At 36.4% G+C, this 18,638-nt stretch overlaps 1 protein-coding gene across 1 annotated transcript in view; it reads left to right on the top strand.

The window, feature by feature from the left end:
- The window catches only part of LOC106916106 (protein mono-ADP-ribosyltransferase PARP4-like), a 46,991-nt gene that overhangs the window by 20,921 nt on the left and 7,432 nt on the right, over nucleotides 1-18,638 (top strand). The window contains exons 37-55 of the mRNA XM_088003038.1: nucleotides 1,696-1,719; nucleotides 2,610-2,633; nucleotides 3,345-3,386; nucleotides 3,921-3,938; nucleotides 4,792-4,815; nucleotides 5,623-5,658; nucleotides 6,613-6,633; nucleotides 6,812-6,832; nucleotides 7,565-7,585; nucleotides 8,890-8,913; nucleotides 9,634-9,675; nucleotides 10,209-10,226; nucleotides 12,408-12,431; nucleotides 13,322-13,345; nucleotides 14,058-14,099; nucleotides 14,634-14,651; nucleotides 15,506-15,529; nucleotides 16,245-16,286; nucleotides 18,012-18,125. Coding sequence (XP_087859164.1) covers nucleotides 1,696-1,719; nucleotides 2,610-2,633; nucleotides 3,345-3,386; nucleotides 3,921-3,938; nucleotides 4,792-4,815; nucleotides 5,623-5,658; nucleotides 6,613-6,633; nucleotides 6,812-6,832; nucleotides 7,565-7,585; nucleotides 8,890-8,913; nucleotides 9,634-9,675; nucleotides 10,209-10,226; nucleotides 12,408-12,431; nucleotides 13,322-13,345; nucleotides 14,058-14,099; nucleotides 14,634-14,651; nucleotides 15,506-15,529; nucleotides 16,245-16,286; nucleotides 18,012-18,125 — 603 coding nt within the window. The remainder of the gene's footprint in view (nucleotides 1-1,695; nucleotides 1,720-2,609; nucleotides 2,634-3,344; nucleotides 3,387-3,920; nucleotides 3,939-4,791; nucleotides 4,816-5,622; nucleotides 5,659-6,612; nucleotides 6,634-6,811; nucleotides 6,833-7,564; nucleotides 7,586-8,889; nucleotides 8,914-9,633; nucleotides 9,676-10,208; nucleotides 10,227-12,407; nucleotides 12,432-13,321; nucleotides 13,346-14,057; nucleotides 14,100-14,633; nucleotides 14,652-15,505; nucleotides 15,530-16,244; nucleotides 16,287-18,011; nucleotides 18,126-18,638) is intronic.

The following is an 18,638-nucleotide window of genomic DNA, read 5'->3' as shown; positions in this document are numbered from 1 at the left end:
TCCCACGCCTGAACTTTGTTTTATTTTTAACTCTAAACAAAAAGTGAAATTCACATTACACCAAGTTAATGTGTAATTTGGACAAACTGCAGCTCAGACAGAAGCTGATCACAGCTTCACCGTTTCTCTCTCCTCTGTTGCTGCCTGTTTTTCAGAGACAAGCTGCTAAATCAAAAACAGGCAAAAGTTACCACATTTTTTATTAAACAAATTTTAAAAGGATTTACACCAGGAAGGAAGGGATTTTAATGTCTTGTTTTTTACTTGAACAGGGATTTTAATTAAAACTTTTAACATCATAAGAGATCAAGTGTACATCATTCCTTTCTAATTCACTTTCCTGCTTTCTGCTTGTTTCTTTTACAGCTATCTGACTTGTTGCGTGATAATGTACGACCCTTTACACACAAAAATAATATTTGTATCATATGGTGAAGATGTTTTTAATTGATATGGATTTCAATTTGCAGTTTGGTCAATGTTTCAATTCGTAACAAGAACCAGTACTTATCGGGTCTCATTGCATAGGTTTCAGTGCAATGAGAGCATTGCATTGAATGATCTCATTGAAAAGCTCCTGGTTGTTCAACCAAATATTGGTTTTAAAACTCTTCCTGAATTAAAACATTAGTATTGTTCTTTATAAATGAATATGAACTTCTTTTCTTTGCATCTTTTTTCTTATTTTGACAATTTCCCATTTTCTGTAAATTAATACTAAACTAGACACCTTGTCAATAGTTCATAGAATAAAAGAACTATGCCCATTTTACCTAAGCATATACCTGTAAAAAGTAAAATCAGAGAAACTGATCGTTTTGCAGTCTCAATGTTTTCCAGAGATGTATAAGAACCACCAATAGGCAGGTTTAGACTATGTGACCCTTACAGTTGTTTCTGGAATATTTTACTTAAACTTTCTCATTAGTTGACTGCATTTTCTCAGTGGGATCCAAAATCAGGCCTGTTAACATAAATGGGCTTGGTTCTTTAGCATTAGCGATCCAGGGAATACAAATCTGAGAACCAATGGAGCCTTGATATCAGATGGATTGATGGATGTTAGATGAACTGTGGGAATCATGACTCCTTTCCTCTCTCCTCCACTTAGAAGGGAGCATAAATGAAAATTAATGAAATTATAACCATTAACTCCCAAAAGTCACAGCAGTTACTCTATGAAACCTAAGTAGAGTCACTCCAAACCTTAGGATGAGGTGTGACTTGAAATGAATTTCACTGATCCAGATTTCCGTTGAGGTGAAAGGACTGGTTGCTGATTTATTGGTTTATCACCAATAAAGTCCAATGATCCACTCATTCCAACATGGAGCTTTTACTCTCTTTGCAACATTATTATCATTTTTTGGTAAACTGTATTTATATCAAATTCTATTTAAATCGAAGAAATGATGGATAAAAATGACTGAAACTTGAATGTTATGTTTCTACAATGACAGTTTCCATCACTGTTTTTTTTATCTACTTCTTTACAGTTTGTTACTTTAGGCCCTTATTTATGACACATTTTCTCAACAAACGTTAAGAGTTACAGTTAGAAGAAATCCATCTTAATGTTTGGCATTTTACATTAGCAGTAATTTCAATTGATAAAACATTAAACAACATAAGTGATCATGAGTAGATCATTCCTTTCTAATTCACTTTCCTGCTTTCTGCTCGTTTCTTTTACAGGCATCTGAAGAGAGCGATGAAGATGTACGAACCTTCACACACACATCTAGTATCTGTATCACGTGGCCCAGATGTTTTTATTTATATGACTTCCACTTTACATCTGGGTTTTATTTAGTGATGATGCTTAACAAAAACCAGTACTCACGGAGTATCTGTAAAGGCTTCAGCTATGACCCCTCACAGTCTTTTCTGGGACTTTTACTTCTCATTTATTGGCTGCATTTCCTCTGTGGGGTAAAAACCAGGCCTGCTTAAATAACTGTAACATCAACAATCCAGTTAACACAGATCTGAGGACAGTGAAACCAGTGGAGCCTTGATATCAGATGGATGTTAGATGAACTGCAGTAATCAGGACTCCTTTCCTCTCTCCTCCACATTGAACGGAGCTCCGATCCCAGAAATGAAAATGATTGAAATTATAATTCATAACCCCCAAAAGTCACAACAGTTACTCTTTGAAACCAACATAATCAACCTAAATTCAGTTGATTCGACTTGATTTGGAAAGATACCTGTCTATATAAGGTCCCACTGTGGACGATGCAGGTCAGAGGTCAAACACCACACATGAAATCAATTTTTTATTGTAATTCCAACCTGCATAATATTATGGTCAATGGAAACGCAGCTACTGACGGATCGATCTTCCTGGTTTATCAGAAAGTAAATCCTATGATCCACTCATTCCTCAGGCCATGGAGACATTAATCTCCCAGCAACATGCTCAGCATCTTTGGATCTTCATTTTCTCAACAAACATTAAGAGTTACAGCTAGAAGAAATCCATCTTAATGTTTGGCATTTTACATTAGCAGTAATTTCAATTGATAAAACTTTAAACAACATAAGAGATCAAGTGTAGATCATTCCTAATTCACTTTCCTGCTTTCTGCTCGTTTCTTTTACAGGCACCTGAAGAGAGTGCAGACGATGTACGAACCTTCACACACATCTAGTATCTGTATCACGTGGCCCAGATGTTTTTATTTATATGACTTCCACTTTACATCTGGGTCTTATTTAGTGATGATGCTTAACAAAAACCAGTACTCATTGAGTATCTATAAAGGCTCCAACTATGACCCCTAACAGTCTTTTCTGGGACTTTTACTTCTCATTAATTGGCTGCATTTCCTCTGTGGGGTAAAAACCAGGCCTGCTTAAATAACTGTAACATCAACAATCCAGTTAACACAGACAGATCTGAGGACAGTTAAAACAGTGGAGCCTTGATATCAGATGGATGTTAGATGAACTGCAGTAATCAGGACTCCTTTCCTCTCTCCTCCACAGAGGAGGGAGCTCCAATCCCAGAATGAAAATGAATGAAATTATAATTTATAACTGCCAAAAGTCACAACAGTTACTCTTCAAAACCCACATAAACAATCAAATTTCAGCTGATTTTACTTTAATTATAGAGACGTCTGTCTATATAATGCCAAATGCCAACCATTTGGGAATCCAGGAACCGTCTGCTGACCTCAGAGACAGGATTGTCTTGAGGCACGACTAGATACAGAAATGTTTCTCCCTGCAATATTTCTCAATATCTTTGGATCTTCCTGGTTTATCCGTTTTTCACATTTAAGGAATGATGGATAAAAATACTGTAACTTGATTGTTATGTTTCTCTGTTACAGATGGCCTTTGATGGAGATTTTATCATGAAAGGAGGTAGAAAGGTAACATGGAGTTTTCATCACTTGTTTTCCTAGCTGCATCTTTCCAGTTTGTTACTTTAGATCCGTATTTCTCAGCCCCTTTTAGGGCACATGCAGCAAACCAACAGTTGGTTGTTTACATATTATCTGTGGTTCGCCTGTGACATTCTCTCAGGGTACTGATGTGAAAATATTGGAAACTAGACAAGTACATAGATATTACTTGCATCTAGAAGCACCTTTGTGGATATGACAGGTAATTGTAGGTCAATTACAGGATATTTATAGGTGATTCAAAGATTTTATGAAGAAGCACAAAAGGGTGTCAGTAAAGTTATACTGGTACTTATAGGAATCCTTATGGTGTCATTATGATGTATTTTCTCTAAGTGGCAGCTAGGTATTGATTATATCTGACATTTTAGATAAACAGTGACTTCAACTAATAAAACTTGATCAGCACTGATCAGGTTTTATTAGTCAATATAAGTGATCAGGTGCTGATCATTTTAACTAACTTTCTGTCTCTGCTTTCTGTTTGTGTTTCTTTTACAGAAACCTACGTACCTCCAGGTAGAAGTACAAACCTTCACACACATTTACATGATATGACTTTTTATTAATATGGCTTTCATGGTTTCATCTGGGTCTTTTTGGTGGTAACACTTGACAAGAACCAGTACCTATTGGGAAACATTAAGCTAACCATGGGCAGGTTTCCAGTATGTGACCCTTTTTTCTGGCTCTGCTGGGTCTTATCTACTTGCATCTTGGAGTAACTTTGGGTGTTTTCCACTGGGAAATCGCACTCTAACCTGTTAATGTGCGGTTTGGTTCTGCTCCTCGTTACTGTGGACGGGCTGTGATCACCTCAAGGTTCTGGTTCTGATGGACTAATTTGGTTTCATAGAAGTTCAGTGCTGACCCAAACATAATTATAAACACTCAGGTCAGCTGATTATTGTGGCGTACATATAATATAGTTACATTCTGGCACTTTATCTTTTTAAATGTGAAACATTCTGGATTCAGATAATGGAGTCAAAAAATGTCAACAAATTCCCACGCCTGAACTTTGTTTTATTTTTAAATCTAAACAAAAAGTGAAATTCACATTACACCAAGTTAATGTGTAATTTGGACAAACTGCAGCTCAGACAGAAGCTGATCACAGCTTCACCGTTTCTCTCTCCTCTGTTGCTGCCTGTTTTTCAGAGACAAGCTGCTAAATCAAAAACAGGCAAAAGTTACCACATTTTTTATTAAACAAATTTTAAAAGAATTTACACCAGGAAGGAAGGGATTGTAATGTATTGTTTTTTACTTGAACAGGGATTTTAATTAAAACTTTTAACATCATAAGAGATCAAGTGTAGATCATTCCTTTCTAATTCACTTTCCTGCTTTCTGCTCGTTTCTTTTACAGGCATTTGAAGAGAACGATGAAGATGTACGAACCTTCACACACATCTAGTATCTGTATCATGTGGCCCAGATGTTTTTATTTATATGACTTCCACTTTACATCTGGGTTTTATTTAGTGATAATGCTTAACAAAAACCAGTACCGTACTCACGGAGTATCTATAAAGGCTCCAACTATGACCCCTAACAGTCTTTTCTGAGACTTTTACTTCATCTTCCTCATTAATTGGCTGCATTTCCTCTGTGGGGTAAAAACCAGGCCTGCTTAAATAACTGTAACATCAGCAATCCAGTTAACACAGATCTGAGGACAGTGAAACCAGTGGAGCCTTGATATCAGATGGATGTTAGATGAACTGTGGTAATCAGGACTCCTCTCCTCTCTCCTCCACATTGAACGGAGCTCTGATCCCAGAAATGAAAATGAATGAAATTATAATTCATAACCGCCAAAAGTCACAACAGTTACTCTTTGAAACCAACATAATCAACCTAAATTCAGTTGATTCGACTTGATGTGGAAAGATACCTGTCTATATAAGGTCCCACTGTGGACGATGCAGGTCAGAGGTCAAACACCACACATGAAATCTATTTTTTATTGGAATTCCAACCTGCATAATATTATGGTCAATGGAAACGCAGCTACTGACGGATCGATCTTCCTGGTTTATCAGAAAGTAAATCCTATGATCCACTCATTCCTCAGGCCATGGAGACATTAATCTCCCAGCAACATGCTCAGCATCTTTGGATCTTTCTGATTTATCAGCGTTTTACATATAAAGAATGATTGGTAAAAAATACTGTAACTTTAATATTTCTGTTACAGATGGAGTACGATGATTTCCACTCTTCATATCATGAGGTAAGAAGGAGTTTCCATCACTTGTTGTTTTAGTTCCTTCTTTACAGTTTGTAACTTTAGGTACATACAGCAAACCAAGAGATGTTCACACTTAATCTGTAGTTCACTTGTGACATACTCTCAGAATACCTCTGTGAAAGATGTTGGAAACTAGGAGCGTACACACAGCGTGCTTCCTTCCTTAACTACCTACAGGGACATCACGCTGACAGGATACCTGTAAGGAGGTTTTTAAGATCCTTACAATATTTTTCTGGGATCTTTTATTTAATCTTTTCCTTTAGTTAAATGCATCTTCACAATGAGGTTCAAAACCAGGCCTGTTGGCATAAACTAGGCGTGGTGCTTTAGTGATCCAGTAAACACAGATCTAAGGACAGTGAAGCTAGAATAATAGAGATTGATCGCAGAGGATGACGTGGACTTCCTGCCATACATCACCTGGACTCTTCCTGAGGACAAAGAAAAAGTGAAAATATTTCTGTTAATATTCCTGGGGATTCAAAACTTGTATAAAAGGTTTAATCTGTGTGGTTATTTTTAAAATACTTGTTTTGCAGCCGCATCAGACTCCATTTTAACTCACCTCAGTGTAAATTTGATCCACTGTGGGAATAGAAAACAAAGAGTTGATCCCTGAGGGGCATCACATGTTTTCGATGCAGCTGTAGCCAAACTTGAGAAATGTTTCTAGACTTGTGGAAATTTATTGCTAAAGGAAACATGATCATATTTAAATCAGTTCTTTAAGATTTTTGATTGTCTCTGCTGCAGTAAAATACAAATTTAAAAGCTTTGAAAGCTGAGGAGATAATTGGAAGGATTTTAAAGAAATGGTTCTGCTTTTCATAAAACACTTACCTCAGGTTTGTGGCAGGAACTGGATAATAATGATGAGAAATAGTTAATTATTGCTCTTGTAACTGATTTTCTTCTGTCTGCTCTCCTTTTCAGGTTGTGGTTTCTGATGCAGAGGTATTGATATTTTTTAACTCGAATGTTAAGAGTTACAGCTAGAAGAAATCCATCTTAATGTTTGGTATTTTAGAGGAATAGGGATTTCTACCAATAAATTTGAAGCAACTGAAGTGATCGGATGCAGATCAAACCTTTCTAATCGACTTTCTATTCCTGCTTTCTGTTTCTTTTACAGTTATCTAAAAGCGATCTCGAGGTACGAACCTTCACACATAAATCTAGTATTTGTGTCATATGGTTTTCACTTTACAGTATGATACTTTAATACTTAACAAGAACGAGTATTTATGGAGTAATTATCAGGAAACTTTAAGCTAGCTGTAGGCAGGTTTAGACTATGAAACCCGTACAGTTTTTCTGGGATCTTTTACTTTACCTTCCTCAGTAGTTGAGTGCATTTCCATATTGTAAGATCCAAACTGAAACCTGTTAACATAAATGGGTTTGGTGCTTTAACATTAGAGATCCAGGGAATACAAATCTAAGAACCAATGGAGCCTTGACATCAAATGGATTGATGGATGTTAAATGAACTGTGGGAATCACGACTCCTTTCCTCCCTCCTCCACAGAGGAGGGAGCTCCAATCCCAGAAATGAAAATTAATAAAATTATAACCAATAACTCCCAAAAGTCACAGCAGTTACTCTTTGAAACCTATGCAGAGTCACTCCAAACCTTAGTTTCCACCACTGTTGTTTTTTTTAGCTACTCCTTTACAGTTTGTTACTTTAGGCCCTTATTTATGGCACATTTTCATAAATAAACAAATGTTAAGAGTTACAGCTAGAAGAAATCCATCTTAATGTTTGGCATTTTACATTAGCAGCAATTTTAGCCAATAAACTTTAAAAAAGTAACATAAGTGATCAAGCGCAGACCATACCTTTCTAATTCTCTTTCCTGCTTTCTGTTTGTTTCTTTTACAGCTATCTGACTTGATCGGTGATGTAAGACCCTTTACACACAAAAATGATATCTGTATCATATGGTGAAGATGTTTTTAATTGATATGGATTTCAATTTACAGTTTGATCAATGTTTCGATAAGAACCAGTACTTATTGGGTATCTACAGCCCTGGAAAACATGAAGGGCCCACTGCACTGAACCCCATTGAAAACATGATGATTATTCCAGCAAATATTGACTTTCAAACTCTTCCTGGGTTGAAACATTAGCATTGGTGTTTATAAATGAATATGAACTTGTTTTCTTGGCATCTTTTCTCTTATTTTGATAATTCCCATTTTCTGCAAATAAGTGCTAAACTTTTGCTTTGAATTTCAGAGACATCTTGTCAATAGTTCATAGAATGCTCAATGCCCATTTTACCTAAGCATATACCTGTAAAAAGTAAAATCAGAGAAACTGATCGTTTTGCAGTCTCAATGTTTTCCAGAGATGTATAAGAACCACCAATAGGCAGGTTTAGACTATGTGACCCTTACAGTTGTTTCTGGAATATTTTACTTAAACTTTTCTCATTAGTTGACTGCATTTTCTCAGTGGGATCCAAAATCAGGCCTGTTAACATAAATGGGCTTGGTTCTTTAGCATTAGCGATCCAGGGAATACAAATCTGAGAACCAATGGAGCCTTGATATCAAATGGATTGGTGGATGTTAGATGAACTGTGGGAATCATGACTCCTTTCCTCTCTCCTCCACTTAGAAGGGAGCATAAATGAAAATTAATGAAATTATAACCATTAACTCCCAAAAGTCACAGCAGTTACTCTATGAAACCTAAGTAGAGTCACTCCAAACCTTAGGATGAGGTGTGACTTGAAATGAATTTCACTGATCCAGATTTCCGTTGAGGTGAAAGGACTGGTTGCTGATTTATTGGTTTATCACCAATAAAGTCCAATGATCCACTCATTCCAACATGGAGCTTTTACTCTCTTTGCAACATTATTATCATTTTTTTGGTAAACTGTATTTAGATCAAATTCTATTTAAATTGAAGAAATGATGGATAAAAATGACTGAAACTTGAATGTTATGTTTCTACAACGACAGTTTCCATCACTGTTTTTTTTATCTACTTCTTTACAGTTTGTTACTTTAGGCCCTTATGACACATTTTCTCAACAAACGTTAAGAGTTACAGCTAGAAGAAATCCATCTTAATGTTTGGCATTTTACATTAGCAGTAATTTCAATTGATAAAACTTTAAACATCATAAGAGATCAAGTGTAGATCATTCCTTTCTAATTCACTTTCCTGCTTTCTGCTCGTTTCTTTTACAGGCACCTGAAGAGAACGCAGGCGATGTACGAACCTTCACACACATCTAGTATCTGTATCATGTGGCCCAGATGTATTTATTTATATGACTTCCACTTTACATCTGGGTTTTATTTAGTGATAATGCTTAACAAAAACCAGTACCGTACTCACGGAGTATCTATAAAGGCTCCAACTATGACCCCTAACAGTCTTTTCTGAGACTTTTACTTCATCTTTCTCATTAATTGGCTGCATTTCCTCTGTGGGGTAAAAACCAGGCCTGCTTAAATAACTGTAACATCAGCAATTCAGTTAACACAGATCTGAGGACAGTGAAACCAGTGGAGCCTCGATATCAGATGGATGTTAGATGAACTGTGGTAATCAGGACTCCTCTCCTCTCTCCTCCACAGAGGAGGGAGCTCCAATCCCAGAAATGAAAATGAATGAAATTATAATTTATAACCGCCAAAAGTCACAACAGTTACTCTTCAAAACCAACATAAACAATCAAATTTCAGCTGATTTTACTTTAATTATAGAGACGTCTGTCTATATAATGCCAAATGCCAACCATTTGGGAATCCAGGAACCGTCTGCTGACCTCAGAGACAGGATTGTCTTGAGGCACGACTAGATACAGAAATGTTTCTCCCTGCAATATTTCTCAATATCTTTGGATCTTCCTGGTTTATCCGTTTTTCACATTTAAGGAATGATGGATAAAAATACTGTAACTTGATTGTTATGTTTCTCTGTTACAGATGGGCTTTGATGGAGATTCTATCATGAAAGCAGGTAGAAAGGTAACATGGCGTTTTCGTCACTTGTTTTCCTAGCTGCATCTTTCCAGTTTGTTACTTTAGATCCGTATTTCTCAGCCCCTTTTAGGGCACATGCAGCAAACCAACAGTTGGTTGTTTACATATTATCTGTGGTTCACCTGTGACATTCTCTCAGGGTACTGATGTGAAAATATTGGAAATCAGACAAGTACATAGATATTACTTGCATCTAGAAGCACCTTTGTGGATATGACAGGTAATTGTAGGCCAATTACAGGATACTTACAGGTGATTCAAAGATTTTATGAAGAAGCACAAAAGGGTGTCAGTAAAGTTATACTGGTACTTATAGGAATCCTTATGGTGTCATTATGATGTATTTTCTCTAATTGCAGCTAGGTATTGATTATATCTGACATTTTAGATAAACAGTGACTTCAACTAATAAAACTTGATCAGCACTGATCAGATTTTATTAGTCAATATAAGTGATCAGGTGCTGATCATTTTAACTAACTTTCTGTCTCTGCTTTCTGTTTATGTTTCTTTTACAGAAACCTACGTACCTCCAGGTAGAAGTACAAACCTTCACACACATTTACATGATATGACTTTTTATTAATATGGCTTTCATGGTTTCATCTGGGTCTCTTTGGTGGTAACACTTGACAAGAACCAGTACCTATTGGGAAACATTAAGCTAACCATGGGCAGGTTTCCAGTATGTGACCCTTTTTTCTGGCTCTGCTGGGTCTTATCTGCTTGCATCTTGGAGTAACTTTGGGTGTTTTCCACTGGGAAATCGCACTCTAACCTGTTAATGTGCGGTTTGGTTCTGCTCCTCGTTACTGTGGACGGGCTGTGATCACCTCAAGGTTCTGGTTCTGATGGACTAATTTGGTTTCATAGAAGTTCAGTGCTGACCCAAACATAATTATAAACACTCAGGTCAGCTGATTATTGTGGCGTACATATAATATAGTTACATTCTGGCACTTTATTTTTTTAAATGTGAAACATTCTGGATTCAGATAATGGAGTCAAAAAATGTCAACAAATTCCCACGCCTGAACTTTGTTTTATTTTTAAATCTAAACAAAAAGTGAAATTCACATTACACCAAGTTAATGTGTAATTTGGACAAACTGCAGCTCAGACAGAAGCTGATCACAGCTTCACCGTTTCTCTCTCCTCTGTTGCTGCCTGTTTTTCAGAGACAAGCTGCTAAATCAAAAACAGGCAAAAGTTACCACATTTTTTATTAAACAAATTTTAAAAAGGATTTACACCAGCAAGGAAGGGATTGTAATGTCTTGTTTTTTACTTGAACAGGGATTTTAATTAATACTTTTAACATCATAAGAGATCAAGTGTAGATCATTCCTTTCTAATTCACTTTCCTGCTTTCTGCTTGTTTCTTTTACAGCTATCTGACTTGTTGCGTGATAATGTACGACCCTTTACACACAAAAATAATATTTGTATCATATGGTGAAGATGTTTTTAATTGATATGGATTTCAATTTGCAGTTTGGTCAATGTTTCAATTCGTAACAAGAACCAGTACTTATCGGGTCTCATTGCATAGGTTTCAGTGCAATGAGAGCATTGCATTGAATGATCTCATTGAAAAGCTCCTGGTTGTTCAACCAAATATTGGTTTTAAAACTCTTCCTGAATTAAAACATTAGTATTGTTCTTTATAAATGAATATGAACTTCTTTTCTTTGCATCTTTTTTCTTATTTTGACAATTTCCCATTTTCTGTAAATTAATACTAAACCAGACATCTTGTCAATAGTTCATAGAATGCTCAATGCCCATTTTACCTAAGCATATACCTGTAAAAAGTAAAATCAGAGAAACTGATCGTTTTGCAGTCTCAATGTTTTCCAGAGATGTATAAGAATCACCAATAGGCAGGTTTAGACTGTGACCCTTACAGTTGTTTCTGGAATATTTTACTTAAACTTTCTCATTAGTTGACTGCATTTTCTCAGTGGGATCCAAAATCAGGCCTGTTAACATAAATGGGCTTGGTTCTTTAGCATTAGCGATCCAGGGAATACAAATCTGAGAACCAATGGAGCCTTGATATCAGATGGATTGATGGATGTTAGATGAACTGTGGGAATCATGACTCCTTTCCTCTCTCCTCCACTTAGAAGGGAGCACAAATGAAAATTAATGAAATTATAACCATTAACTCCCAAAAGTCACAGCAGTTACTCTATGAAACCTAAGTAGAGTCACTCCAAACCTTAGGATGAGGTGTGACTTGAAATGAATTTCACTGATCCAGATTTCCGTTGAGGTGAAAGGACTGGTTGCTGATTTATTGGTTTATCACCAATAAAGTCCAATGATCCACTCATTCCAACATGGAGCTTTTACTCTCTTTGCAACATTATTATCATTTTTTTGGTAAACTGTATTTAGATCAAATTCTATTTAAATTGAAGAAATGATGGATAAAAATGACTGAAACTTGAATGTTATGTTTCTACAACGACAGTTTCCATCACTGTTTTTTTTATCTACTTCTTTACAGTTTGTTACTTTAGGCCCTTATTTATGGCACATTTTCATAAATAAAAATGTTAAGAGTTACAGCTAGAAGAAATCCATCTTAATGTTTGGCATTTTACATTAGCAGTAATTTCAATTGATAAAACATTAAACAACATAAGTGATCATGAGTAGATCATTCCTTTCTAATTCACTTTCCTGCTTTCTGCTCGTTTCTTTTACAGGCATCTGAAGAGAGCGATGAAGATGTACGAACCTTCACACACACATCTAGTATCTGTATCACGTGGCCCAGATGTTTTTATTTATATGACTTCCACTTTACATCTGGGTCTTATTTAGTGATAATGCTTAACAAAAACCAGTACTCACGGAGTATCTGTAAAGGCTTCAGCTATGACCCCTCACAGTTTTTTCTGGGACTTTTACTTCTCATTTATTGGCTGCATTTCCTCTGTGGGGTAAAAACCAGGCCTGCTTAAATAACTGTAACATCAGCAATCCAATTAACACAGATCTGAGGACAGTGAAACCAGTGGAGCCTTGATATCAGATGGATGTTAGATGAACTGCAGTAATCAGGACTCCTTTCCTCTCTCCTCCACATTGAACGGAGCTCCGATCCCAGAAATGAAAATGATTGAAATTATAATTCATAACCCCCAAAAGTCACAACAGTTACTCTTTGAAACCAACATAATCAACCTAAATTCAGTTGATTCGACTTGATTTGGAAAGATACCTGTCTATATAAGGTCCCACTGTGGACGATGCAGGTCAGAGGTCAAACACCACACATGAAATCAATTTTTTATTGTAATTCCAACCTGCATAATATTATGGTCAATGGAAACGCAGCTACTGACGGATCGATCTTCCTGGTTTATCAGAAAGTAAATCCTATGATCCACTCATTCCTCAGGCCATGGAGACATTAATCTCCCAGCAACATGCTCAGCATCTTTGGATCTTCATTTTCTCAACAAACATTAAGAGTTACAGCTAGAAGAAATCCATCTTAATGTTTGGCATTTTACATTAGCAGTAATTTCAATTGATAAAACTTTAAACAACATAAGAGATCAAGTGTAGATCATTCCTAATTCACTTTCCTGCTTTCTGCTCGTTTCTTTTACAGGCACCTGAAGAGAGTGCAGACGATGTACGAACCTTCACACACATCTAGTATCTGTATCATGTGGCCCAGATGTTTTTATTTATATGACTTCCACTTTACATCTGGGTCTTATTTAGTGATAATGCTTAACAAAAACCAGTACCGTACTCACGGAGTATCTGTAAAGGCTTCAACTATGACCCCTCACAGTGTTTTCTGGGACTTTTACTTCTCATTTATTGGCTGCATTTCCTCTGTGGGGTAAAAACCAGGCCTGCTTAAATAACTGTAACATCAACAATCCAGTTAACACAGATCTGAGGACAGTTAAAACAGTGGTGTCTTGATATCAGATGGATGTTAGATGAACTGCAGTAATCAGGACTCCTTTCCTCTCTCCTCCACAGAGGAGGGAGCTCCAATCCCAGAATGAAAATGAATGAAATTATAATTTATAACCGCCAAAAGTCACAGCAGTTACTCTTCAAAACCAACATAAACAATCAAATTTCAGCTGATTTTACTTTAATTATTGAGACGTCTGTCTATATAATGCCAAATGCCAACCATTTGGGAATCCAGGAACCGTCTGCTGACCTCAGAGACAGGATTGTCTTGAGGCACGACTAGATACAGAAATGTTTCTCCCTGCAATATTTCTCAATATCTTTGGATCTTCCTGGTTTATCCGTTTTTCACATTTAAGGAATGATGGATAAAAATACTGTAACTTGATTGTTATGTTTCTCTGTTACAGATGGCCTTTGATGGAGATTTTATCATGAAAGCAGGTAGAAAGGTAACATGGTGTTTTCATCACTTGTTTTCCTAGCTGCATCTTTCCAGTTTGTTACTTTAGATCCGTATTTCTCAGCCCCTTTTAGGGCACATGCAGCAAACCAACAGTTGGTTGTTTACATATTATCTGTGGTTCACCTGTGACATTCTCTCAGGGTACTGATGTGAAAATATTGGAAATCAGACAAGTACATAGATATTACTTGCATCTAGAAGCACCTTTGTGGATATGACAGGTAATTGTAGGCCAATTACAGGATACTTACAGGTGATTCAAAGATTTTATGAAGAAGCACAAAAGGGTGTCAGTAAAGTTATACTGGTACTTATAGGAATCCTTATGGTGTCATTATGATGTATTTTCTCTAAGTGGCAGCTAGGTATTGATTATATCTGACATTTTAGATAAACAGTGACTTCAACTAATAAAACTTGATCAGCACTGATCAGGTTTTATTAGTCAATATAAGTGATCAGGTGCTGATCATTTTAACTAACTTTCTGTCTCTGCTTTCTGTTTGTGTTTCTTTTACAGAAACCTACGTACCTCCAGGTAGAAGTACAAACCTTCACACACATTTACATGATATGACTTTTTATTAATATGGCTTTCATGGTTTCATCTGGGTCTCTTTGGTGGTAACACTTGACAAGAACCAGTACCTATTGGGAAACATTAAGCTAACCATGGGCAGGTTTCCAGTATGTGACCCTTTTTTCTGGCTCTGCTGGGTCTTATCTGCTTGCATCTTGGAGTAACTTTGGGTGTTTTCCACTGGGAAATCGCACTCTAACCTGTTAATGTGCGGTTTGGTTCTGCTCCTTGTTACTGTGGACGGGCTGTGATCACCTCAAGGTTCTGGTTCTGATGGACTAATTTGGTTTCATAGAAGTTCAGTGCTGACCCAAACATAATTATAAACACTCAGGTCAGCTGATTATTGTGGCGTACATATAATATAGTTACATTCTGGCACTTTATCTTTTTAAATGTGAAACATTCTGGATTCAGATAATGGAGTCAAAAAATGTCAACAAATTCCCACGCCTGAACTTTGTTTTATTTTTAAATCTAAACAAAAAGTGAAATTCACATTACACCAAGTTAATGTGTAATTTGGACAAACTGCAGCTCAGACAGAAGCTGATCACAGCTTCACCGTTTCTCTCTCCTCTGTTGCTGCCTGTTTTTCAGAGACAAGCTGCTAAATCAAAAACAGGCAAAAGTTACCACATTTTTTATTAAACAAATTTTAAAAAGGATTTACACCAGCAAGGAAGGGATTGTAATGTCTTGTTTTTTACTTGAACAGGGATTTTAATTAAAACTTTTAACATCATAAGTGATCATGAGTAGATCATTCCTTTCTAATTCACTTTCCTGCTTTCTGCTCGTTTCTTTTACAGGCACCTGAAGAGAACGATGAAGATGTACGAACCTTCACACACATCTAGTATCTATATCACGTGGCCCAGATGTATTTATTTATATGACTTCCACTTTACATCTGGGTCTTATTTAGTGATGATGCTTAACAAAAACCAGTACTCATGGAGTATCTGTAAAGGCTTCAACTATGACCCCTAACAGTCTTTTCTGGGACTTTTACTTCATCTTTCTCATTAATTGGCTGCATTTCCTCTGTGGGGTAAAAACCAGGCCTGCTTAAATAACTGTAACATCAGCAATCCAGTTAACACAGATCTGAGGACAGTGAAACCAGTGGAGCCTTGATATCATATGGATGTTAAATGAACTGTGGTAATCAGGACTCCTCTCCTCTCTCCTCCACATTGAACGGAGCTCCGATCCCAGAAATGAAAATGAATGAAATTATAATTTATAACCGCCAAAAGTCACAACAGTTACTCTTCAAAACCAACATAAACAATCAAATTTCAGCTGATTTTACTTTAATTATAGAGACGTCTGTCTATATAATGCCAAATGCCAACCATTTGGGAATCCAGGAACCGTCTGCTGACCTCAGAGACAGGATTGTCTTGAGGCATGACTAGATACAGAAATGTTTCTCCCTGCAATATTTCTCAATATCTTTGGATCTTCCTGGTTTATCCGTCTTTCACATTTAAGGAATGATGGATAAAAATACTGTAACTTGATTGTTACGTTTCTCTGTTACAGATGGCCTCTGATGAAGGTTTTCCCAGGAGAGGACGTAGAAAGGTAACATGGAGTTTTCATCACTTGTTTTCCTAGCTGCATCTTTCCAGTTTGTTACTTTAGATCCGTATTTGACTACAGGTGACGGGACACATAAAGCGTACCTGCAGGAGTACTTACTGGATACGTGGATTGCACTTTCAGGGTTCTTACATATCGCCAATGGAACCAAAAAGTCCCAAAAGGTTCTAAAAGGTTCTAAAACTGTTTTAAACTGTTTTAACAGTATTAAAACAGTTTTACAGTTGTAATACTGTAAAACTGAAGCATACAAAAGAACATATTGTATTCAAGTTAGAATTATTGGAGTAAAACACACACACACCACACACACACACACACACACACACACACACACACACACACACACAGGGTAACATTAGCATTGACACAGGCCCAAAAATATCCATATAATCAAAAGTGCAGCCAAAAGGACCCACAAACAATGATTAGCATGATGCTAAAATACATTGCTAATTCACATCGTATTTTTCTCTGATTTCTCAGACCTAAACAATTTAAAGAACCTCAGATGAGTTTCTAGCACAACACTTAATAACTGTTTGACACTGACAGATGTTTCCAGGCCGTCAAGAAGACAAAATGGAAAAGTTTTTTGCTCAGACTACAGGAGCCTTGTAAGACAAACTGTACCAAACTCCAACTATAACCCTCTCTGGAAGTACAAGAGATATTCCTGGACTTGACACTAATTTAACGAGTATTAGGGGCAATGACATGGACAGCTTTGCATTTAATGGCCCTAATTTATCAAAAATGGATAAACTGTATGATTACTTCTTAATCGGTTTGGATCAGAGCATAGGATGCCGTTTGTACTGTTTATTCACTTACACAATGTACAAAACTTAATTAACTTTAAAAAGGAGAGATGTGTGGCACCATGTTATAGCAAAGAATAATTTCCACCTGCAGCCTCTGGACAGGTTAATGTGATCAAGTATTATTAACAGGTCATGAATTGATAAAAAGCCAGTATAGTAGTTAACTACATACATGTCCAATAATTAATTATTCACATCTCATCAAAACAAACCTAACCACTCAAACTACAAACCAACATACAATTCATAGAACTATTTCTTTGCCTTCATCAACAATGAGTTTTTATGCAACCATGTAACTTTTATATGTTATCTGGTAAACTATACGCTAGAACCTCTCAGCAAAGCTTGATTTGTTGTGTTTTCTGTTGTTTTGTTGTTTTAGATGTTATGTACTGCGTTGTCATGCCGGTTCTGTTCAAACTATTTCTAGAACATACAGGTCCGACATCAATGTGGCCAGGCTATGGAAAGTGAAATTGAACCACAGATTTAGTGAATAACGTGTGATTTAAGAATATGGATCAGCTTCTCATATAGTGCCAGGGTTGTGTTGATGGTTAAATCATGAATTAAAAACAGTATTTTGTATTTATTCAGAATCCAATCTGGAACATTTACAATATTATTGATGGAAAACATGTTGGAAAGGATGCTGTCACTTCTACTAAACTAAATCAGCTTAATCTTTTATCAAGGTAGCTTAAGTGAAAACCTGTTATAGAGAAAATAAACATTGAGAGGTCTGAACAATTTAATGCCTTCAGATTTAAGGATTCTCTAGGCTAAACTCAATAGTGTGAGCAACAGAAAACAGAAATATTGCTGCCCTGTTTAGTTTGTTGATGTGTTTGTATTTTTCTCCATTATATGTCAATTATAGGATCACAGATGTGGGATTACTGTCATAACACCGTCGCCTGTCACTGAAGCACTCAGTCGTGTTGGTTCTGTTCCTAATGACCCGACTACATCAGACTTCATGAATGAAAACAGGGTTCGTACCTTTTTAAATGTGTTTAAATGCTGGGAAACAATTGTGATGTGTGTAGAACATAGAACGTATTCATACATTGTAAAATCTTTTTTTATTTTTTTTATCAATGAATAAGTGAGCATTAAAGGAGACCTATTATGCAAAATAAATTTTTTTATACTTCTGTTTGGGTCTCAGCTGATTTTAAGAAACAGCACAGGTGCTTTAAACAACACTCAGCTCTGTTTTTGGTGTTTGGAAAATGAGCCGTTTCAAAAATCAATTGCTGTGTCATAATCGACGGGAACTGCGCTGTTACCTAGCAACCCCAGCAGCACGTTTGGTCAGCTGGTTTTACCACTGTATGCACTGTACAATGGCTGCTGAAAAAAACAAGTGTTCTATTGTTTACTTACCATCCAGAAACCATTTGCTGCTTTCTTGTTACTTGTGCAAGATGTTTAATTCTGCTTTTCAAAGATGTGTGGTTGTATAATAATTTGCAGCCATTTTACGGGTGAGTGTAAATGTTGA

Source organism: Poecilia mexicana, unplaced genomic scaffold, assembly GCF_051168715.1.
Source record: "Poecilia mexicana isolate PSO_F unplaced genomic scaffold, ASM5116871v1 scaffold_2, whole genome shotgun sequence".
Taxonomy (NCBI): domain Eukaryota; kingdom Metazoa; phylum Chordata; class Actinopteri; order Cyprinodontiformes; family Poeciliidae; genus Poecilia; species Poecilia mexicana.
This window is presented reverse-complemented; position numbering and strand designations above follow the sequence as displayed.